This window comes from Sminthopsis crassicaudata, chromosome 1, assembly GCF_048593235.1.
Source record: "Sminthopsis crassicaudata isolate SCR6 chromosome 1, ASM4859323v1, whole genome shotgun sequence".
NCBI lineage: Eukaryota > Metazoa > Chordata > Mammalia > Dasyuromorphia > Dasyuridae > Sminthopsis > Sminthopsis crassicaudata.
The window spans coordinates 733,528,607-733,553,763 of NC_133617.1; the positions used below are offsets into that span (position 1 = coordinate 733,528,607).

The following is a 25,157-nucleotide window of genomic DNA, read 5'->3' on the forward strand; positions in this document are numbered from 1 at the left end:
AGGTCACAGATTTAGAGCTACAAGGGATCTTTAAAGGTCATTTGGTCCAATCCTCTCATTTTATAGGTTAGGAAGTAAAATGACTTGACCAATGTCACTAGTAAGAATTTGAACCTATGGGCTCAGATTTCAGACCCAGCATCCTTGCTGCTTCTTTACATCTTCCCCTCAATTGTATTATAGATTATTGATTTTTAAATTTTATAAAATAATATTTTATTCTTCCAAATATATGCAAAGATTGTTTTGAACATTCATCTTGGCAAAACTTCAAGTTCCAAAATTGTTCTCTCTTTCTTCCTCCCTCCCGCCTCTCCTAGACAGGAAGCAATCAGACATAGGATAAACTAGATTATCGCTGTAGAGGTGGAAGAGACATGGGAGAACACAAAATTCAACCTTTTTCTTTTACATGAAAATTTCAGTAACCTGCCTAGGGCCATAGAATCTAAGGCTGGATTTGAACTTGGTTTTGTCAGATCTTAATGAATGCTGCCACCTGCTTTTGCAACCTAGCATCCAATTGTTTTGGGAAGGTCTGCAATAGCTCTGACTAGAAAAATATTAATATTTTCCCCATGGTAGCAGCTGCCTCTCTATCAGAAGTCAAGGACAATCCATGAGCAAAATCCCACTCCCAGTAATCATCTGGTTAACCGACAGTCTCACCTGGCACGACGGATGAGTTTCTGTTCTTTTCCTTGTTACATTCTTTCTGTGCGCTAAAACACTCAACATATTTTGCGTTACATTGTGTGACCAGCTGAAAGAAAACAAAACATGATTCTGTAATCACAGCATTCATTCAACTACTTGGCAAAACAGACTAGGGACGGGAAGATCTAAGACTGGTCAAAATCAATTCCATGTTCCTGGAGTGGGGGAGTTGCTCATTTGGGGAGTGAAGAATAAGAGCTTTGTAGGCTTTCTTCCCCCACTGGATAGGGAGCTCCTTGAGGGCAGAGAATGTTTTTGCCTTTCTTTGTATCCTTGGAGCAAAGAGTAGATGTTTAATCAAGCTTCTTGACTTGAGAGCAACTTGACGGGTTGACTCGCAGAATGATTAGCAAAGAATTGGGTTGTGGTATGAGCACAAGGAAATCAGACATGGTCTGAGACCCATTTAGCTAAGAGCTGTCCAATACAGCTTCTCATCCCTTAGGTTAGAGTGACTCAGTTTGATTTCTGTGTTGATTTCATTAATTTTCTGCTGTGTCCTGTCCATTTAGCACTTAGTACCCTACACAAGAAAGACCTTCTTTTCTAAAAAGGAATGGGAATCCCATGGTGGGGGGATGAGATAAAAGTTAGACCAGTGATTGATTACACTGGTAAAGGGAATTCTCAAGTCACTAAATTTCCCTCCAACTAGCACAGGTCAGCACTTTATCTGTAATTTAGAATCTCAGAGAGAGTCCAGCTTCTTAAACTCCATCCGAGATCTCTTAAGTGAATGTGTGATATCCCCAAATTATGATTTATTATCAGCAAATGTTTGATTTGTATACCTGTTTATTTTGGAGTCATGTAAAAATTTCTTGGGTGAAAAGAGGTCAAAAGTAGAAAAAGTTTAAGAAGTTCTGGCTTACAGCAATGACATGTTAAGTGACTTGCCCAGAATCACACAGCCAGCATGTATCACAAGCAGGACTTAAATCCAGGTTTTCTTGGCTTTGAGGCCAGCAAATAGTTCACTCCATCTGGGCAGGATTCTTGGATTTTTATTCTGCCTGGGCTTTTCCAGACTCTTATCAGTACTCCTTTTCTATTTGAGTTTCTGAGGTGCTCAGGGTCCCTGAAAGAACCATTTGTAAAGCTTTCCACCTGACTGAGCCAGTGCACATACTGGATGATGTGCAAATAGTAAGCATAGTATAGAAAAAGGTAAGAAAAAATTACAAGAGAAGGCACCTCAAGTATTTTTCATAAAGAAATTATTCAAAGCCTTTAGATGGGTTTCAAAATCTCCTATGTCCCCACTGTTAATTGTTCAATGGACTGCCAAGTGTCTGCTTTACTAATAAAAGAGATGCAAATACCATATGACCATAGCAAGGGTGGAGACGGAGGCAGTGCTGGCCCATTTATCATTTTCTCATCATTTGGCACCTGCTCTAATTGGCCTGGCAGTTCCATTTCTGAAGCAGAGATTCAAATGGAGGGAGCTGGTTTCTGGAGAGGATATAATCACAGAAAGGAAAACTACCCAGATTGATCACATGCTGCCACCATCTTGACAATATTTCAGTCTTTTACCCACTATTCCCCTGCTGCCTCTTATATATTCTTTGTATATATTCTGTATATATTCACGTATGTACTCATTCTCTCCTCCATTAGAATACAAGATCATTTTGAGTGGAAATCATTCCATTCTTTGTATTTATACTCCCTAAATATAGAAAAGAGCCTGGCATATTTTAAGCATTTAGTGAATACTTGCTGGTGGATATTTTAATTTTAATAATATTTTGCTATATATGTGTTCATTGCTTCCTGTCTCTCCTCATACCCTGGAAATGTTTGCCTCATTTATTTTTCAATCACCCCAAGTGCCAAGCAAAGTGTATTGCACATAGTATGTGCTAATCAATCAGTCAATCAATAATCAAGAAGTGTTCACTAAGTGATCACTATATGCCAGACATTATGGTAGGCCTTGGGAGCGAGTAGAAATACAAAAAATGAAATGATTGCTCCTCTTATGATGGTTCCATTTTACTGGGAGAAATAACATGTACATACATACACCCACACTAACATGTATGTTCATGGTGTTCCAAGTCTTACTGAAATCCTACCAGTCATGTGATACTTCCATCTCTTTGTATTTTGCAATAGATTTAAGGTGAACTTAATCAACAGTGGGGCTATTGTGGGTTTTGAACCCTATCTAAAAACTTAAAAGCAAAACTTTGTGAAAAATACTTAGGGTGTTTTTGTTTTTTTTTTTTTGTGGAGGGGGGTGATAATTTTGTATTAAGTTTTATTTTATTCTGATCTCTTCCTACAAGCTATTAAAGATTTAAACTATGCTATGGCTTTTTAATATGTAATCATCTGTAATAATATATCACCTCATAGCTATATTTATATTTAAACATAAAGGTAATTATTTATTATATTTAATAATAACTGCCTAGGTGCCTCTGAACTTCATGTTACGTGCTTGAAATATCATTTATTTAGTAATTTGAATATTAAAATAATATATTTAGTAATAAAAGAAAATTTGAGATTTACTATTAATGCTTTTTATTGAAGATAAGAGAAGTCATTTGCTACAATAGATTTTTCGAAAGACTATTTTTAGTGGGCAAGGATGTAGGAATATCTATATTAGCCAAAGGTCAACTAGGCTAGTCAAGGAGGAAATTGGCTGGTAAATCTGATAGTTACTTGGCAAACTGACCAAAAATGTAGCTAATGATGATTCTGGTGTTTTTCTCAGTTTTCTACATTGTTAGGAAAATTGGTTATTCTTTGGATGAGGCCAGTCAGGTACCAATTATTAAGAACATAATAACAACAACCTTTCCTATATGGTTTATACTATTCAGAACTCCAGAAGTTCTTTATAATTCCCATTCTGCGATTTGGTGGGCCCTGTTTCTTTTCCTTGTCATCTATGTTCAACACAGTTCAACCATGGAATTTTACCTGTGAACACATTAGTCTACCTAAAAATGGTCAGAGACCATTGATTTCAGGCTGGGAAAGGACAGAAATCTGCTAGACCATTTTATTGCTCTTTCATTTTATGACTCTTTCTTAGACATTCTGCTGTGAAAGGCATTACCTTGAATTGTTTTTCTAGTCGTGTCTTCCCTCCCACGCCAGGGATGAGTATACTGTTGACGTAGCTATGCAGCTGATTGGAGGCGACTTCTGTCTCCTTTCCCAGAATGGCTTCCAACAAGGCATCGTGAATGAAAATGTACTGCTCCTACAAGGCAAGAGGTCAGTCAGGTTTAGGAATCACGAATTCACTGGAGACAGATGTAGAAAATCTTCCCAGATTAATCCATAATCTTCATTCATTTGCTTTGGATTCTTTGTGTGTATGAATTTATATATGTTATATACATACTTATACATGTATATATATATATAAGCATACATAAAGGTTATATATATATAATATATTTACATATTATATATATTATATGTGCATACATATAATATAAAATATATAAATATATAATATATATTATTATATATTATACATGTATAGTACTATTATATTATACATGTATAGATCTATTTTACAGCTATAATATAAATATGGCAGACTATATATATATACTATATATGAATATATAATATATACTCTATGATATACACATACACATATAAATTATGTTATATATTATATATACACACACAACCTTCCGTATTACTTTAGAAATTTTCTCTAGTTGTTTAATCAATGCCTTTGTGACCCTGAACTAGAGAATAAATAATGAGCATTAAATATATCTCATATCTTCACCACACCCACAGCAGAGCTAGGCACATTCACAGTCTCCCCCACCCCCATTTTTCCCCTTGTATATTAATGTGTGAATTTCACGTTATTCAGTTGTTTTTCATTTGTTTTTTGGTAGTGTCCAACTCTTCGTGGCCCCATTTGGGGTTTTCTTGGTAGAAATACTAGTTTGCTGTTTCCTTCTCCAGTTCATTTTACAGGTGAGGAAACTGAGGCAAACAGGGTTAAATGTCTTGTACAGGGTCACATAATTAAGAAGTGTTTGAGGCTGAATTTGAACTTGGATTTTCCTGAATTCAGACAGGGCACTCAATCCATTGCATTGCCTAGTTGCCCCTGAATTTCATGATACATACTAAAAAAAGAAGAGAAAAGAAATGAAAAGAAGGAAGTAAGGGAGGGAGGGAGAAAGGGAAAGAGAGAGGGAAGGAAGGAGGGAGGGAGAGAGGGAAGGGAAGAAGGAAAGGATATAGTAAGTTTCATGTGGTAGTAACAAAACTATCCTGCCTTACTCTGTTCCTGTTTGTTCTTCTGCTCTCAATCAATCAACAAGCATTTATTAAGATCCTGTTATAGGCAATTACTGTGAATACAAACAGAATGAATAGTCCCAGCCCTCAAGGAACTCATATTTTAATGGAGAAACAAGAAGTAGATAGTAAATTATAGATAGAATCAATACAGATAAACAAAATAATCTGATCCAAGGTAGCCTGGGAGCTGGGACACTTGTAGTTGGGGAGAAGCAGTGAAGGCTTCAGGTAGAAAATGGTGCTTGAACAGAGTCTTAAAGAAAGACAGGAAAGTTCTGAGTGTGCTCCTATCATTGATCCTCTTTTTAAAAAAATGATCCTAATTACCCAGCACGTTCCATCTCTCCCAATGCACTCCAGATCACTAATGAATCACTAATGAATAAGAACTCCAGATATACAAGGGTGGAAATGAATAAATTTAAATAAAAAATCAATGAAATCTGTGTGGTTGGTGCTTTCCTTAATTTAAACATAAACACATTTGTGTCTATAAAATACTAGATTCAGATCTGCAAAGGGCGTAGGAGGTCTTTGACCTCAATAGCCCCATTTCTGGACCAATGATTCTTTAGTATGGGATCATTTCTGCTGAGAATATTTCCTTTACCAAAGCAGATATAAATCTTTCAGTCTCAGAGTTACTGAGTTTAAGTGACCGAGTCCATGGTCATGGCCAGTACTATGTCAGATGCAGGACTTGAACCCAGAGAGAGAATTCAGCTGTCTATGCTATAAACTGAGATAATTCATTTCACAGATGAAGAAACTGAGGCTTTGAGAGGGGACTTTCCTTGCTCAAGGTCACACAGCAGAATGGAGATTCTAACCGTGGTCCTCTACCTCCAGACCCAACCTTCCTTCCAGTACCAAGCCCTGAATGCACTTCCTGAAATTCTTCCTCCAGATCAGCGCCTGTAGTGAGCTGCATCTCTGGCAGGAACTTCCCCAACATCCCAGGCCCAGAATTCAGCCCTTCTTGTGGCTTACCTCCGTCTGGACGAGGTAGTTACGCTGCGTCCTGATGTGTTTCAAGAATCCCAGGACGTTAACTGTGCTTTTGTCTTTTATCTGTTGCAGCATGCTGTCTATGACAATGTAGGTGCCCGTCCTGCCCACACCGGCGCTGTAAGACATGGAGGAAAGGCAGGTGAGAGGCCACCTGGTTGCCCTTGGCCTTCCCCAGCCCAATGACTCTTGGGAAGACAGCCCTGTTGAAAGGGCACATCTTAGCAGGACTGGGAGTAGCCAGGTGGGGGTTCAAAAATGGAGCTTCTTTTAAGACATCTGAAAGCTTCTATCATGGGGGTTTGTGGAAATGGAAAGATGTGACAAAAGTGGGGAGATATTTTTAAAATCATAAATTTAGAGCCAGAAGAAACATCCTTGGCCATCAAATACAACCCCTTCCTCTTTTTTTTTTTTTTTTTTTTTTTTTTTTAAATAGATAAGGAAACTGAAGTCCTTAAGATATGTCTTATGTAACATCCAAAGGCATACAAAAGGTAGATTTGGGATACAAGTCCATGTTCTTTTACTCTAAACCCAGCTTTCTTTCTACTGTACCATACTACCTTAAAGCTCTGTTAGATAATTCTGTGCCAAGGAGCTAATTGACTCCAGTGAGACACTAAATCTCCCAGGTCCTCAGTTTCCTCAACTGTAAAAGGGACTCAATCTGGATGGCCATGGAGACCTTATTCCAGTTTTAAAACTATGATTCTAGGATTTAATCTAAGTCTGAAACCAGGCAGCTTCCTGACCCATAGATTGGCACTTTGCACATTTATCTCCATTTAATACATCGCATTTATATATATATTAGTTCATCTGATTGTCCCAACAATCTTATGAGATAGGTGCTATTATTATGCCTATATAGTTATATATCTCAAAGAGCTTCTAGTCACTGACTCACAGGTTTTAGAACTAGAAGAAACCTTAGAGGCCATCTAGCCCAGCCCTCTCATTGTACAGGTAAGATCAGTGGTCCTCAAACTTTTAAAATAGGGGGCCAGTTCACAGGCCTCAGACCATTGGAGGGCCGGACTATAGCAAAAACAAAAACTCATACTGTGTCTCCGCCCCTCAGCCCATTTGCCATAACTGGCAGGCCGCATAAACGTCCTCAGTGGGCCACATCTGGGGCGCTGGCCGTAGTTTGAGAACCCCTGGGTAAGATGCTGAGATCAGATGACTTGTTCAGGACTACAAAACAAACAACAAGTCAAAAATGATATCTGAACTCAGGTTTTGTGAAGATAATGATAGAGAGGTTTTCTCTTTACTATCCCTCTCATCCAGCAATATTGGAGATTAATCATTGTGTCAAAAGTGACACATTTATCATGAAAGTAAGATTGGGGGGTCATGCTTTCATCCAAATGTATCATGTAAATAGAATATATAAACAAGTCTGGCAATGACATTTCCCCTTTTAACGTGTTTTTATTTTATTTTTAAAAATTATTTATTTAAACTTTAAATTCAAAGTAAGAAAAAACAAAACAAAAGAAGACAGAAAAAGAAAAAAATGTCATGTGCTCAGCAGAACATCAAGGAGGATTCAAAATATGCAACAATAAAATTTTATTTCAAGAAAGAGAATATAATAGAAGACATTGTATTCATAACTATCCATCTTTTCTTTGCTTCCTTGTAGGTTTTCTTTTGTTCTTTGCTGTACACGTTTTCCTTTATTCTTTTTTTCTATTTTCCTTCCCCAAACTCCCCCAAGTAAAATACTGTTAAGCATAGATATATTTATACTTACATATATGTATATATACACATACCCATCCCCACACATATATCTATATACTCACACACAACTATATACATACATACTATATATATATATGCATATTCATATATATGCATCTAAAACAATATTAATATGGCTGATATATAATAGATTTCTTCCTTGATTGAATCTTTAAGTTTGACTGTCTGACTTCTGATTACTAACCCTACTTTTTTTTTTCCTGATAAGTTCTATTCCAGATCATTGTTATTGTGTTTGTATATATCTCTTATTTCCTATCCCTATTAGCTCGGCTATTTTAGTACTCTTTAACTTGCTTTGCTATTACTTAACATGCCCATTCTGCAATCCTTTCTTATCTTCTTCTCCTATCTTTTCCCTCCCTCTTTATCTCATTCCCATTAATCTAAGTACTTTGTCCCATTCCTATACATCCTTCTATACCTTAATCCTATTTCTTCTCCCCTTATTTCTTTATGTGTGTGTGTGTGTGTGTGTGTGTGTGTGTGTGTGTGTGTGTGTGTGTGTGTGTGTGTTGTTCCCTCTTTAACCCATTCCTGATATGAGCAGGTTTTCAAAACTACCAGACCCTTTCTCCCATCTAATTCATATGTATTGGTTCTTGTTCTCACATCCCCTTTTAACTTTTCAAAGGACTTTTAACTTCTCTAGAGTTTTCACAACCGTATTTCAAATACTGTGATAATATTCTGTTAGGGCTTTTCTCCATTTCATAGAGAAGCAAAGTGAGGTCCAACAGTTCAAGGTTTTTGAGATCATCAATAAAAGAAGAAGGCCGAGAAAACAGGGTCCCTGGGCCTCTGTCCTAGGTTCTCCTTATGAGCACCTGCCTGGGAAGCTGGTCTCACCTGCAGTGGACGAGCACGGGCCCCATGTCTGGCGTCCTGGCTGCCGACGATCTTCTCACAAACGTCAGCACAGGGAGGGCATATTCTGGCACTCCCATGTCAGGCCACTGCGTGTAGTGATACTGGATCACAATTCTTTCATTCTGGCGACCTTTAGGGTTTCCCTTTTGACCCTACACAGAAAGATGGAAAGAATTTCTTTGGAAGAAAAGGTCATCCATTTCATCTTAGTTCTGTGTACCAGAAGCAAATGTTATATAGCAATATACAAAGATATTACTAAATAATAATAATTACTAAAAATCACCTCTATGACTCTTTAATGTTTGTAATCTCCAGAAGTAGCTGGAGATTTAGAGGAGTGTTTTTATAATCATAAATCATAGATTTTTTTTTTATCATAGGGCTTCAAAACATCAATGTTAATACTTTAAAGAAGAGATGATTTCAAAAAACCATTAGCTACTAACAAGTCAAAAGCCCTTCTCATGATTCCCAAAACAGTGTGGTAGAAGAAGCCCAAGTGGGATGTCCACATACCTTTTTCACTTTAGTGTTTCTGACTGAAAAACGACGAACAGTGTAGCAGGCGTGAACTTTTGTGCTCTTCAGTGTGACGATTATGTTGCCATATTCCTCACTATTCTCTGTTGGCCAGTACTGGTCACATTTTCTCTGAGAGAAAAAAAAGGAAAAAGAGAAAGGAAGAAGAAAGAAGGAAAGAGGAAGGAGGGGGAAAGGAGAAAAAGAGGAAGGAAAGAAAAGAGAAAGAAAGAAAAAAGGGAAAGGAAGAAAAGGAAGGAGAAAAAAGGAAAGAAGAAAAAGAAGAGGAAGGGAAAGAAAGAAAAGAATAAAGAAAAAAGGAAGAAAGTAAAGGACAAAAAGAAGAGAAAAAAGGAAAGAAAGCAAGGAAGAAAGGGAAGAAGGAAGGGAGGAAAGAAGGAAAGAAAGTAGCCATAGCAATTAGAATATATGTGTGGAATAGAATAAAAATGTGATAAATAGGATGGAATAGAATAAAACAGAATATTATAGATGTGTAGAATAGAATAGAAATGTGATGAGAAAAAATTAGAAACTTCTGAAGCAGGAAATTCTTTCCAACAACTCAGTTTTACAATCTATAGATGACTTAGTGAATCTAGCCTGAGGCTCAGCAATTAAGGGACTCATTCAAGATTACAGGAAGTATACATCTATCAAGTCTCCCTTAACTCCATACCATAAGCTCATGCTATAATCAAGTCCATTTAGATCAGGTTAGTGGACGAGAAAGAGGCAATACGATTTCGAGAGATGACAGAGTTGGGCTCAGAACCAGGAAAAGCAGGGTTTAAGTGCCAAATATGCTATGTCCAGGCTCTGTGAACTCTAAAGCTTTAAGTTCTGGAAGGAGAAAGGGTAGGGAAGGGGGTGGGGTGGGTGCTGGTCTGTGTTAGGGGTTGGGGGAATTTCTACTTTGAGCTCCAACCAGTGAAATCACATGCCCAATTCTTCTTATCTTTATTATGTAACCCATATCTTAGCTTTTCATGATCAATGAGAATAAGAGCCTTCTATGTTTACTTGTTGAAATGGGAGTAGTTTTCTTTGGTGAAATGAAGACAAAAGTAATTCCTTAATGAACATACTTATGTCATTGATAAGATGAAGCAAAAATAGGTGGCATTAGTTCTTCTATGTTGGCAAAATACTTTGTTTACGATTTGAATCTTGTAAAAAACACTGAGAGGCAGATGCTACAGGTGACTGTGACTGGCCAGAGTCACATCTATCAAGGGCTAGAGGCCTACTTTGAATTGAAATATTACTTCCTGATTTCAAGTTTAGCATTTTGTTAAGTTGATCCCCATGTAACCTGGCAAAACTGAGGCAAGCAGCTAAATCAGGCAGGATATTGGATTTTGTCTGATTTCCAGAACTGGCACAAACTACAAAATGGCATTCTTTTGGTCATAGGGAGTGACAATCTGGTCCCATTTCTTCATTTTAAAGAAAGGGACCTGGGGAGAAGTGACTAGACTCTAGTCAAAAGAATGGTAAAACTGAAATTTGAAACTGGGTCTTAAGACACTAAATCCAATGGATTCTATTACATGGATCCTCATTTTCAAATAAATCAACCCTAGAGAGGGAATAAGGGCTTCTTACTCTTCCTTTTTCCACAAGGTTTGTGATCATGATGATGATCCCAGTGTTCTGCTCCCAAATCATCCTCCAAAAATCTTCAAATGTTGACTTGAGAGGTCCTTGTGTGGCCACATAGGCTTTTGCTTTGTTGTAGCCCTTCAAAAACAAGCATGGAACCAAGTCAGATAAAGGCAGCTTCCACCATTCCCTGACAGCAGGTCAATGAACAACAGAAAACACCTTCTCCAGATCAGGTATTTTTAGGGTTTAGAGACAGGTCCATCCAAAGCTATGGAAAGGACACAGAAACATCTCAGTTGAGTTACTCATTCTCCAGTTTCACAACAGGCATATAAAATCGTTCTCACTTACATCGACATAGTTCGCATTAATGTAGTCACTGTGCTTAGAATCTTTTCCTGGTAAAGGTCTTAACTTCACTCGACTGTGGTCATCTGTGAAGGTAAAATTTTATAAAAGTACATAATTCAAGAGAAGACAGAATTATTGGGGAGGGGGTTATTTTACCTATCTTTTGTTTTTACATATTCTTCATTCTAAATATATTCCTCTTCACCCTCCTACATGAGTGAATCATCCCTTGTAATAAATAAAAAAGAGAGAGAAAAGGTGATTCAGTAAAACTAACAATACTTTAATCAAACCTGATAGTGTATGTAATATTACACACCCAAAGTCCACCACATTAAATTTTTTTTAATGCAAATGGGAAGCTTCCAGAATGAGTCAGAGATTATTTTGTGGAGCTAGAACCATTCCTACATATCTCCAATTCTCCAATTTGCAGTCTTACAGAGATGTCTGGGGATACAGGTTGAATAATTGAAGGACAGTTAGTAAAGTTCCTGATAGTGTCTCCACAGCCTGTTCTATATTTGTTATGCAAAGTTATCTCAATCAGAGATTTAGAGATGGAAGTCATGTAATTTAACTCACTACATTTTACGGCAGAGGAAACTGAGGCACAAGTAGTAAGTGAAAGAGCCAAGATTTGAAACCATGTCCTTTAATAACAAAATCTAGCATACTTTTCACTCTATGACATTATCCTCCAATGCGTTCCAACCAGGAAGACCACCGTATCCATCCAAAATATCTAGTTGGTCACTTCCAGTTGATCAATGATGGACAGAAACAACTACACCCAGAGAAGGAACACTGGGAAGTGAATGTAAATTGTTAGCACTACTGTCTATCTACCCAGGTTACTTATACCTTCGGAAGCTAATAATTAATGTGCAACAAGAAAATGGTATTTACACACATATATTGTATCTAGGTTTTACTGTAACACATGTAAAGTGTATGGGATTGCCTGTCATCGGGGGGAGGGAATGGAGGGAGAGGGGAATAATTTGAAAAAATGAATACAAGGGATAATATTATAAAAATAAATTACTCATGCATATATACTGTGAAAAAAAAATTCCAAATAAAAAAAAAGAAAAAAAAATCTAGTTGGAACCCTAGAAATGAGAGGATTGAAGCTGGCCTAGAGAGCTCATTTTTATATAGATAGCAGAGTGTGATCCCAGGAACTTGCTAGGACCTGCTTTGAGGTGCTCTTGAACCTTGTTTTGTGAAGAAAAAAATGGCTCCATCTGACTACCATCCTGAAGGAGATCCTCCATTAAGCCAATAAATGAAGATAGAGGAAGTTAGAAGTTATAACTGGGGCCTTCCTGGCTGGAAATAGAATTAGCCAAAGGAAATTTAACTTCTTCGGCCATTTCTAGGTCAGTCCAATCTAGAGCCATCACATCAATTAGTGCTTGTGTATCCTGGGGCTGGAGCTTCTGTTGAGTCTGTCTAGCTCAGCTTTGAAGTGTAGTTACCAGGGTTAAGGAGGGTAATGTGTCTGAATGGAAAGAGCTTCTTATTAGGCATTATTTCCCTACTTTTTAACAAAACTTATCCCTCTTTCACTCAAGTCTGGACAGCATCATTGCATCTTCAAGGGCATTACATTTATGTCAAGGTCTCAAGATTATGCTCCATTTTCTGTCAATTGTACACACAACCAGCAAAACACTAGATATCCTGCCCTTATTCCCCAAGTTTTCATACTATTTTTGCAAACTGGCTGGAGTAAAGTATGATTGAGGAAAAAAAAAATCTTAAAAAAAAATTTAAGTAATAAATGTCACCAGTCAACTCTCTTTGTCCTTGGGCCTAAAAACCAGGATTCTCTAACTATACAAGCTACCTGTGCCTTATACTCTCTTCTCAAGATTTATGGGAACAAATTTCTTGTTGTGGAAGATTTTTTCCTCAAAAATACTCCTAACACTTGAAAAACTCTGTGGTCTAAGACTCAGAACATGTGAGGAAACCATTTCTAGCATCTCTCTAACAGAAAGAAATCTATCTTAATTTCAGAAACAAACACATTTCATTACTTATTCCCTTTCCCAAGGTCTAGAAAGGAATTTCTTAAACTCAACATAGTTACAGCCCACCATTTTGACTGAGAACAAAGATATCCTTCTTGCTTCAATAAGAACCTCAAGAAAACCCATCATTGGATGAGCCAAGTAACCTTTTCACCCTTAAAAATAAGTTAATTTGAGTTCAGAAACTCAGCCACCTCCCAATCACCCTTGGGAAATGTTTTATAGTGCTGGTGCTGATCACGGAGTCACGCAGCAGGCCGGGCTCTGAGCCGCTAGAACATTGTCTTCTTGTCTCCTGATTAAGCTACCTGAACTCTGGCAGCCCGATGAAGGGCTAATGGAGGAGAAAATGTTCCCATTCAGTCACGTCCATTGGTTGCTTTGGCTGGGCTAATGAGAGATTAGCTTGCGGGTAGTTTCTTTCTTTTTGGCACCCTGTATTTTTTATTTTTTATTTTTTTATTTTTTATTGCTTGGCTCTCAGTCAGCACCCAGTGCAAACACTTCATCATTTATTCCCGGTTGATTAGATTTTAGAGCTTATTACTCACATGCTAAAATGTTGATGTATCTGTTTTTGTGCTTGTTATCTGGGTGATTGGAATGTTCGGCCGTGATGTTCATATCAGCAGTACAACGTTGTACTTCCTGGTGAAGAAAACAAATGGGAAACGGGCAATTAGAGAACATTAAAGCCGTTCTTTTCCTTCTATAATGTTATTTGGATTTTATATCTTGTCTAGACCTATAATCTCATCAGTGTGGGAGAACTCCTGATGCAGAAAGTGCAGATCAGCCACTCACATGTAACTTAAGAGTTTCTGAAAATTGCTTGATGCAGTGAGAGGATTGTGACTTGATCAGTCACCCAATGTCTTTGGTAGGACTTGATAAAGTCATCCCTCTATCCACAGCAATTATCACAGAAGTGTTATGCATTCCTAGTCAATCTTTTTTTTTAAACAAAGATCTGCCTTCTCTTCTACCCACCTTTTTTTCCATCCTACTCCACTGAGAAAGCAAGAAAAACAAAACCCCTGTTAGAAACATGAATAGCAAAATAAATCCCCTTATTATTTAGGTACCAAAAAATACTTTGGGAATAGGAAGTGAGAAGTTGATTAGAATTCTTAAGATTTTCAAAGTTAATTGTTTTTACAAAGTAGTTGTTATGATATAAATTGTTCTCCTGTTCACTTCACTTTATCTCAATTAATACAAGTCTTCTCAGGTCTTTCTAAAATCATCCCCTTCATCGTTTCTCATTGGACAATAGACAATTGGACAATTCCACCATAAGAATACATTACAACTTATTTAGCCATTCCTCAATTTCTAGGAACCCCCTCAGTTTCCAATTTTTTGCTACCATGAAAACAATTATTATGTTTTTGTTCATATGAATTTTTTTTTGATTTTCTTTGATTCCTTGTGTTCCTTACTGAGGCAAAGGATATGCATAGTATTTTGAATATAATTCCAAATTGCTTTGTAGAATGAGCAGACCAGTTTAAAACTCTAACAACAAGGCATTAATTTACCTGTTTTCCTCCAGGTCCTCCAGCATTTGTCATTTTTTTTTTTTTGTCTATTTTACCAATCTGATAGATATGAGGTAGAAGCTGAGTTGTTTTAATATGCATTTCTTTAATTAGTGATTATAAGGATTATTTCCATATGCCTACTGTTAGCTTAGATTTATTCCTTTGAAAACTTATTCAGATCTTCTGATATCAATTGGGAATTCCCCAATTCCCCAATCAAAGAATGGTTCTCATTCTTATTCATTTGAATTTGATCAATATATATCCTAGAAAAGTTATACTTATCAGAGAAACCATATTTATTTTATTTATATACAAACTTTAGTTTTATATAACCAAAACTGGCCATTTTCCCCCTTGTGAACCTCTTGTTCTCTTGTTTGGTTATATACCTTTCTCTATCCAAAAATAATAAATTCTTTCCAGTTTTTCTAGTATCTTTCTAGTATCACCCTCTATGTCTAAATCAAGTATCTATTTAGAGGTTTTTTTTTGGTGTCTGAAATGTTGGTCTATATTTCTGCCAGGTTATTTTCTGATTTTCCTAACAAATTTTGTCTACAAAATGAGTTCTTACTCCGATAGTTAGGGCATGTAGTGGGAGTTCAAATTGAGCTTCATACTTCCTAGTGGTGTAACCCTGGGCAAATCAATTCATCCTGTTTTCTTCACCTATAAAATGAGCTAGAAAAGGAAGTGGCAAACCACTCCAGGATTATGACCCTCCAATGGGGTCACAAAGAATAAGACAGGATTGAAATGGCTAAACAAAAATAAAAATTCTAATAGCTGGTATCTTTGAATTTATCAAAGGCTAGGTTATAATGCTCATTTTCTTTGATGTGTTTGTTGTGTTTGAATTTGAATTTGTTCCACTAATCAACTTCCTCTCTTTCTTATCTAGAACTAAATTATTTATTTTTGTGAATAAAAGTTTGTAAAATAGCAATAGCTAAGTCCCTTCTTTCCCATTTTTTTTTCTCATTTATACTCTTGATATTCTTGTCGTTTTCCTTTTTTGGATAAATTTTGTTAATTATTTTTAGTGGTAGTTTGATAATTGGTATGATATTGCTAAGTTAACTTAAATAGAATTGTCATTATTGTTGTACAGGCCTCACTTACCCATGATCAATGACCATTTCTTCAACTACTTAGATCTGCCTTTATGTAAAGAATATATTCTAATTGTATTCATATGTGTGTCTGTGTACCTTGATACTTCCTGTGGGTCTAATCCACTTCACTCAGAAGCAGTTATTAATTAAATGCTATGTGGAAGACATTGTACTAGGCACTTGGTGAGGGGAGATACAAGTAAATCAGTTATTTATTAAACACTTACTGTGTGGTAGACACTGTGTTAAGCTGCTAATATTGAAGATACAAAGAAAGGCAAAAAGTCGACATATAAATAAATAGTTATATACAAAAGACATTCAGAGTAAATGACAGAGAACTAGAAAAGGGAAGGCTGGAGCCAGTGAAAGGGTTGCCCTTGACTTACAATATGGTGGTATATGTACAAATATTCCATAAATATTCCATTCTATTTATTTCTTCAATTAATTAATTTTTGGGGTGGTGGTGAGACAACTGGGGTTAAATGACTTGCCCAGGGTCATCCAGCTAGTATGTGTTATGTGTCTGAGGTCAGATTTGAATTCAGATCCTCCTGACTTCAGGATTGGTATTCTCCTCACTATACCATGATTGGACCAAGAGAATATAAAACACATGGAAAATTTATAGAATAACTAGAAATCAGGATAGGGTTCTTTTTAATTTTTTTAGTTATGGATGTGGCAAAACCTATGGAGCCTTCTCAAAAAATAAAGCTTTAAATGCATAAAATAAAATAGAGAATTATGATGAAATCTTTGTAATTGTTGAAAAAGTTTGTATATATATCTAGAGAAAGAGAGAGAGAGAGAGAGAGGGAGGGAGGGAGGGAGAGAGAGAGAGAGAGAGAGAGAGAGAGAGAGAGAGAGAGAGAGAGAGAGAGAGAGAGAGAGAGAGAGAGAGAGAATTGTATATATACACACAACATGTTTATGGACTCCATATTATTAACCCTTGCTTTTAAAGACATAAAACATTATAATGGTTAAGGGAAGAACAGATCATTTTAACTCTAAGCCAAGGGGACAGTGGTTGAAGCTAATGAAGTCATCATTCATGGGCATGCAAAATCTTAATGGGGAGTTGAGCTTTTTGCCCCCCTCTTGCATCAACATTTTGTATGGAGTCACCCTCTCTGGTGACCCTTCTTGGAGATGTACGGCTCATGCCCATACGTTCACCTTGGGTTATTGACAAGACAAATCATTCAGTACTCTGTGTTTCAAAACCTTAAAGAATGGGACCTGCCTAATAAGGGAAGTCATTAGCTGTGCACAGCTGCTCCAAAGAGCAGGAGCAAAAAGAAGCAAAATTATCAGGAGGATCGTTTTACCCACAACAGATGTAATGGTCTTCGGGTACATGTCAACTTGGCACAAAGGGGCAAAAGGGAAACCACAGTGGCTTTCCACAAAAAGGACCAAGTCCAGGGAGAACGAGGAGGGAGATGGTCTTGATGTTCACCAAGTGTTTCCCGGGATGATCCCCCTTCTTTGTTCCTGAGTGGGGGGTTATTCTCATCAAAGGAAGACAAGCAAGGAACAAAGGAGAATGCTCTGTTTGGAGGATTTATGGTCCTCCCTTTGTTTCCACTTCTTGGAAGACATAGGGAAGCCATTTCATAATCTTTAGTCATTGCCTGCATAGGCTTCTTTGAATATATGTACACACACATCTATCTATCTATCTATCTATCTATCTATCTATCTATCTATCTATCCATATATATCCATATGTGTACATACACACATATATGTATGTACATATTCACATATATTCATATTGGTAGAATGTGTCATTCTATTACTTTCAAAATTTTTTATTAAGTGCTTTCTCTGTAGAAAATACTATGCTAGATACTGATAAACAATTATTTATTAAACACTTATTATGTGGTAAAGACTGTACTAAGCCACTAGCACTGAAGATACAAAAAAGTCAAAAAGCCAACATATAAATACATAGTTGTGTACAAAGTTTATTTAGAGGAGATGAAAGAGAACTAGAAAAGGGATTATATGTTTACTGGAGGGTTGGGGAGCAGCTAGGCAGTGCAGTGTATATAGCACTGGTCCTGGAGTCAGGAAGACTCATGTCACAGCCTCAGACACTTAGCAGCTAAATGACCTTAGGCAAGGCACTTAACTCTGTTTGCCTCAGTTTCTTCCTCTGTAAAATGGGAAATGGCAAACCATTTCCATATCTCCAGCCAAGAAAATCCCAAATTGGATCACAAAGAATCAGATGTGAATAAAAATGACTGATTGTATGTGTGTGCATACATACACATAGATCTTACATTATATATATAACATATATATGTGCACATGTTATTGTTCAGTCATTTCAATTGTGTCCTTCTCTTCCTGACCCTATTTGGGGTTTTCTTGGTAAAGATATTAGAATGATTTGCCATTCCTGCTCCAGCTCATTTTAGAGCTGAAGAAACTGAGACAGACAGGATGAAGTGACTTGCCCGGGGTCACACAGCTAGTGTCTGAACCTGGATGAGTCTTCCTGACTATGGTACCACCCAGCTGTCCCCACACATTCACCCCCGCACCTCCACCCCTCACTTTTTTATGCTTTGTTTTAGATGATAAAAAATGTACAGTTTAAAGAGAATCCGAAAATAGATGAACCATTTTAGGTTCAAGAAGAGTCAAGGAGGAATTCTTGACATGACGCATCTAAAAGGAAGTCTTGTTTCTTCTTCTTTCTGTAACCCCCATATACAATGTTAGCACATGAAAAGTCATCAATATACCATAAGGGGAAGAGAACTGGACTGAAGCCGGGGAAAGGCCAAGCTTACTCCTTTCACAGACGCCTGTGTTTATGGGTAAATCAAACCATTGCTCTTAACCTCCCATTTCTTCACCTGAGAATTGGACATAATAATACTTCACAGAGTGGCTGTAAGCATCATGCTAATCCAATAAGCATTAATTAAGCTCCTATTATATGTTAGGCACTATCCTAGGTGATGGAGCACAAAGATAAAAACATGTAATTCCTGCCTTCAAGCATCTTATATTCTACTGGGGATTAAAAGAGATCATCTTAAGTAAAGCCCTCTATAAAACTGAAATATTTAATTATCAGTGATGATGTTGATGACTACATCACTAGCAGTAAGGAAACCCCCAGAAGTATAGGGAGTCAGCTTTAGAGAAATCTACAACACACAAACTATAATCGCATGGAACTTAGGAACCATACCACAAAGCTCTGCCTTTGGGTAGAAAGACCAGATGTTTCTGAATATGGAAGGGAAACTATCCCCAGCTCTTCTAAATCTCAGATTCTTAAATTGTGGTTCATGATTCCATGTGGGATCTTCTAAGTGAATGGGGGGGGGGGAGTTTTAGCAAAATTATGATTTATTATCAGTGAATGTTTCATTTGTATACCTATTTTATATATCCCCCTGCCCAAGGTCATGTAAAAATTTCTTGAGTGAAAAGGGTTCATAGTAGAAAAAGTTTAAAAAGCCCTAGTCTAAGGCATACACCTGAGATGGCTAATAAAGCTATTTCACATCGGCCTCAGGGCACAGCCATATTCATTACAAAGAATCTCCCAGCCCTTCTTGGGTCACATGTCTAGATTTAAATATTTCCCCATATCCCAAGGATGCTGATTGGATCTTAGGTGTGACCATTTTTATCAATCAATCAAACAATAAGTATTTGTCCAGGATATACAGGACAAAAAGAAACAGTTCTTCTAAAGAAGCTTCTCTAATAGCATCCCAATGCTTAGATAGTATTTTCAGTTTTATTTCCTCCAATTTAAATTTGGAATTATATGATAATATAATCATATGATTATATGCTTTATAAGGTTTCTGCTAACACTTTTCCCCTCCCCCTTCTCTTTTTAGTCTAGACTTCTGATTTCATCAGTGTGGAATTCTTTCAGCGGGTAAACTTCTTCCACTTAGAAAGGAGAGAACAAGAAATGGCTACAGGAAGATAGTAAAGGAACATCTAGCAAAGCACTGATGAGATCACATCAGTTTCTCTGGATGAATTATATCCAAGGAGAAGAGAGGAGGGAATGAGGGAGAAAGGAAAGGAGGAAGAAAGGAAAGAAGGAAAGAAGGAAGAAAAAACAGGAGGAAAAGGGGAGGGAAGAAGTGAAGGAAATGAAGAGAAGGAAGGGAGGAAACAATGTTGGAGAAAGGGATTTTTACTTGGTCATTGGTTGGATGAGAAATCCTTTGCAGTCTCCTCTGATATAGAAAAGCTCAAGAGTATGATAAATGTTATATGTGTACATCTCAGAGTTACTATCTTGAATTTTATTTTTTCAGATTTCTGGAGATGATGGACTCTAATGAGATTCCTCTTCCTTTTATCTTTAGTAGACTAACAGATGGCTGTAGAAAGGTCACCAATGTAAATTTTCACCTACTACCACTCCCATGTGGGTGAGGAAACATTACTCTGTGCATTTCATGGAATTCTTTGGTTATTTTAATCACTGACAGCCATTCTTAAGCCCAGTGGCTTTGACCAAGTTTTTGGTACCCCTCACAACCAATCTGGTACACAATCTTGAACACACCAGGATCATTTGATTTTTTAATTGTTCTGAAGCCCATTTGGACTTTATGTTTATATTTGTTCAGCCATTTTCACCACTCGTAGGTGATGATGAACAGTTTTGATTATATTTCAGAAACGCTACATGAGCAAAATGACATATGACTAATAGGCTTGAAGTTTTCCTCATTTATAGACTAAAAGACAGCTGCCAATCTCCTGCCAGGAGAGAAGGCTATTTCCATCCATAAATTTGGTCGCTAGAGTCATATCTCCTTATTGAGTAGGATGTATAGAGGAAAAAAAAGAAAAACACAATGTGGTTTGAGTAACTGGAATTGTCTGAAACATGTTAAGGACCTGGATGGAAATGCCACTGGTTAATCATGGTATGCTTAGTTCATTACTTCGTGGATCTATGACTTCCTCCATATAGATACACCCATCAATAGAGTAAAACTTGCTAAATCACAGTATCAAAGAATTAAGAATTAAGAAAGGGTCACTGGGTTTAACCTCTTTATTTTAGGAAAGTATTTAGGAATACATCTGGCCACAGATGTATTAAGTTTTAGAGGCAGGAATTGAACCCAGAATCCGATTTTAAATATAACCCAGTTTCTATTGTATCTAACCCTCAGTAATGTGTCTTAAAATAACAACTACCTTGTTTCTGACCTAATGATAGAACTTAGTTTAGAGTTGCAAGGGACCTGAGAAGTCAAATCCAATCTTATCTGACAGATGAGAAAACTAATGCCTCAGATAGTTTGTGTGACTTAACTATGATCATATATGTAGTAAAATGGCAGAACCAGCATTAAAACCTAGGACTTCTGACTCCAAATTCAGCATGCTTTTTACTGTATTAGTGGTACAGTGTCTAGAGTGCTAAGTCTTGAGTGAGAAAGACCCGAGTTCAAATTTTACCTTAGACACTAATTATGTGAATTGGATAATTCATTTAACTTTTGTTTGCCTCAGTTTCTTCAATTGTAAAATGATAGTAATAACAGTACCTTCCTCTCAGGGTTTCTGTGGGAAGCAAATGAGTATCAAATGAGAATCCAAATTGTAATCAGTAGGCATCTAATTAGTGCTTATTTCTTTTGCTTCCTTTCCCTGCTTAAAAGTTGCTTTGTTCTGTTCTAATAAAAGTCTGACACACTATGAGAGGGGCATGGTTTGAGTTATCTAAGTTAATTTTTTGATTTAGCTCCACAAGGTGACCTTTAAGGACTCTCAGGAAACAGGTATGGACTTTACCATAGTTGACTTTGCTCCCTCAAAGCTGAGGCAACCAGATACCTCCACCTAGTTTTTATGATTTCATCCCAATGGAGCAATATCATGATACCTTTTCTGCTACCTAGATCAGGCTGGAGCTGGTTCTGTGTGCAAGTATATGAAGCAACTGAAAATGGACAGACCAGGGCAACCAAGGGCCCTTGTTGGAAATAAAGTCACTCAGACTGGTTAAGCCAATTCTTTGGCGGATATCCTCGTCTAGAGTCATCATTTCTGTTTTACTTTTCCAATTAGGAGAAAGGCAGAAAACAAAGAACATTCATTAATAATGTTAAATATCATTTTATTAAAGCCTGGGGATTCCTTTTACCTAAGGTGCCTCAGTTTGCCTCTAGGATAATGGCTTCGATAATTCCTTACAGGAATGCGAAGCTAATTTTGGATGTTCATGAGATCATTTTGTATACCACTGGCTTTTCTCCACCCAAACTGGCATTTCAAATTTAATGTGATTTTAATAGGTGTTAAAAAAAAAAAAACCCATTAAGGTGACACTGACAGATGGAGAGAGTATTATAAATTCACCTGTGCAGCACCTTGGAAATAGCTTCAGATATGGTCTTGTGCAAACTTTAATGTCCTAGTGGAATGGTTATGTTTAATTTTATAACTTGCAGGCAACTACAGATGGGGTGCCAAATGAACATGGGAATTTCAGAATTAAAACAACAACAACACTAGAAGTTGTTTATGCTTGGAACAGAATGATGGTCTCAGAGGTTAGAAAGTGGCTATATGACAATCTGTGTGAGAAAACTGGAGTGAAAGTCTGGGAAGTCGAGGAACAGAATGGATTGCGGAAACAACGTTAAGGTAGATAAGCTTTGTGACCTAGGGATTTTGGAGCTAGGAAAACCTGGGTTTGAATCCGTCTCTGCTATGTGCTGACTGTAAGACAATTCTCTAAAGTTAAATGTTACCCAGAAATCACGCACTTGCATTATCTGGGGAAGAGTCTTCACCAGAGAATTCTCTATATGAAAGGCTTTGTTCCTATACTATGCTATGGTAGCTGAAGAGTGAAGCTGGTTGCCTAAGGTGGATGGGAAAGTGAGTAGGTATGGAGAAGGCTCCTTGGAGAAGCTATTGCCAGCACTCCAATCGCCAACCTGTGTTCTTGGGGTGCTGTTAACTTTGTTCTGCTACTCTTAGGAACCTTAGGGAAAACAAACTTCTTTAGACTCAGTTTCCTCATCTATAAAATGAGGGGGTTGAACTTGAAATCCCTTATGGTCTCTTTTAGCCCTATTCTATGCTTCCAATGATTCTAACAAGATTTTGCTAGCATTCATATAGTACTTTAAAGGTTTATGACATGTCTTCTATTGTTTGATTCTCACAACAATCCTGTGAGATAGGGGCTATTATTATCCTCAATTTACAAATGAGGAAACTGAGGTTAAAGAGCTCATTTTGGTTCGCAGAGCTAAAAAGTAAATGAGGTAAGACAAATTCAGGTCTTCCTGACGCCAAATCATACTCTCTAACCGGTGGGCAACCTCGCTAGCTCTGCAGATGGGTTTGAGTCACAGTGAAATTGTAATGGAAGAGCAGGAGAGATAAGAGGGGAGTATGGGTAGATTGGGAAAGCGCCATGTCCAGGGATTGTGTGTGTGTGTGTGTGTTCATCTCCCTCCTCGGGCCACTTCACACTGACTTTGTTGGTTCATGTGCTATATCTTCCCAGAGGAATGGAAGCTCCTCCAGGGCAGGAACTATTTAGTTTCAGTCTTTCTCTCCTCAGTGCCCAGAAAAGTTACTTGCATGTATATCACAAATACTGGGAGAGTTGAATGGAAGCTGAGTGATCCCAAGAAAGAGACATACACACACACAATTTCTTTCTTTGAAATGTTTCTGATGTACTAGAGAAACAAATCTCTTTATATATAAAAAAAGCCCTCGTCCCTCACATACACCCCTCCCTGCCCCTACGGAGTGCTTGGACATAGTGGATGTTTTAGAAATGCTTGGTACTGGACTGATTAATTGAAGACGTCTGGAAAGAACTCCCTTCTCGTTTCCCATGCCTTAGAATCCTGGCTTCCTTCAGCACCCACTATATAATATATAATATATATATAATAATATATATATATTAGGACATCCTATACATATATAGGATACACGTATCCATGTGTACAAAAAGCCATCTCCAGTCATCCTGATCACTCTCTTGCCACTGGACCCAGATGGCTCCAGAGGAAAAAAATGAGAATTTGCACAGCCTTCCCTCACACTTCAATTCACTTATATGTCATCACTTCCGTGACATCTTTGGGCCTCTCTGAAAATAGACAAACAACAAAATATGTGTCCATATGTACACATACATAAGGGTGTCTGTGTATGCACACACATATATGTATATATGTATACAATGTGTTTGTATAAGTGTTAAGTATAAGTGTATAAGTTTGTATGTTATACACACATGTGTATATGTGATGGTATATGTATGCATGTGTCTACACTTGGATGTACATGTGAGTCTACATACATATATACATGTTAATGTGTGTATACACATTTTCTCTCCCAGTGGAATGTAAGTCCCTAGGAAGACGGGTTCTGTCTTTGCATTCCGAGTACCTATTTGGCCCATAAAAAGAAAGTAAATCCTTATTGACAGACTGGGGGCCAGAAAAAGGCAGCTCCTCCATGGAGCAGACTAATGATCTCATGGTCATTTCTTCTTACAGCTGAGCAGGTCCCAGAGGGAGCCTTCCACCACTGAGGCTGGTTTCTGGTCTCCATGTGTGGCTTACAAAGCCCATTTTGGTCCCATGCAAGACTGTCGATAGAAGTAATAGCTGACATTTACAGGCTCAAGAAGTGCCTCGTTTGAGCCCCACAAATCAGTGGTGGTAGGTACCACCTGTTGTGTAGATGAGAAAACGGAGGCACAGATAAGTAAAGTGATCTTATCAGGGTCTTACAGTTAGTAAGGGCAGTTAGATGATATCAGTGGATAAAGGACTGGGCCTAAAGACAGGAAGACCAGAGTGCAAATCTGAACTCAGACTCTTACTAGCTATATAGTCCTGGGAAGTCATTAACCCTGTTTGCCTCAGTTTGTTCATCTATAAAAGGAGTTGGAGTAGGAAATGGCAAGTCACTTCAGTGTCTCTGCCAAGAAAACCCCAAATAGGGTCCCCAAGAGTGGGACATGACTGAAAATTACTGAATAGCAATGAACAGTTATTAAGAGGAGGAAGATTTAAACCTTTGCCTCTCTCATCCTTTCTTGACTGATTTCACATCCAACTCTTGGATGCTTAGCCACATTTCTTCACTTAAAATCTGTGTCTTCTGAGATCTAAAAGAACTCTGGCACTGTTTAGCTGGGACCCAAAGAACGGTGTTGGAAATATTGTCTGGGTTCCCCCAGCCTTTCTTTGTTTCCAGGAATGTGTCATGATCTACATGAGGCA

At 37.5% G+C, this 25,157-nt stretch overlaps 1 protein-coding gene across 2 annotated transcripts in view; it reads right to left on the reverse strand.

Annotated features, from left to right (window-relative positions):
- PTPRG (protein tyrosine phosphatase receptor type G) overlaps window positions 1–25,157 on the reverse strand; it is an 807,880-nt gene that overhangs the window by 29,704 nt on the left and 753,019 nt on the right. For both annotated transcript variants that reach the window (XM_074284229.1, XM_074284228.1), the window contains 8 exons: window positions 13,751–13,847; window positions 11,158–11,240; window positions 10,807–10,941; window positions 9,196–9,330; window positions 8,656–8,828; window positions 6,013–6,148; window positions 3,800–3,946; window positions 670–763 (listed from right to left, as the gene is read on the reverse strand). In XM_074284229.1, the coding sequence (XP_074140330.1) occupies window positions 670–763; window positions 3,800–3,946; window positions 6,013–6,148; window positions 8,656–8,828; window positions 9,196–9,330; window positions 10,807–10,941; window positions 11,158–11,240; window positions 13,751–13,847 (1,000 nt within the window). The remainder of the gene's footprint in view (window positions 1–669; window positions 764–3,799; window positions 3,947–6,012; window positions 6,149–8,655; window positions 8,829–9,195; window positions 9,331–10,806; window positions 10,942–11,157; window positions 11,241–13,750; window positions 13,848–25,157) is intronic.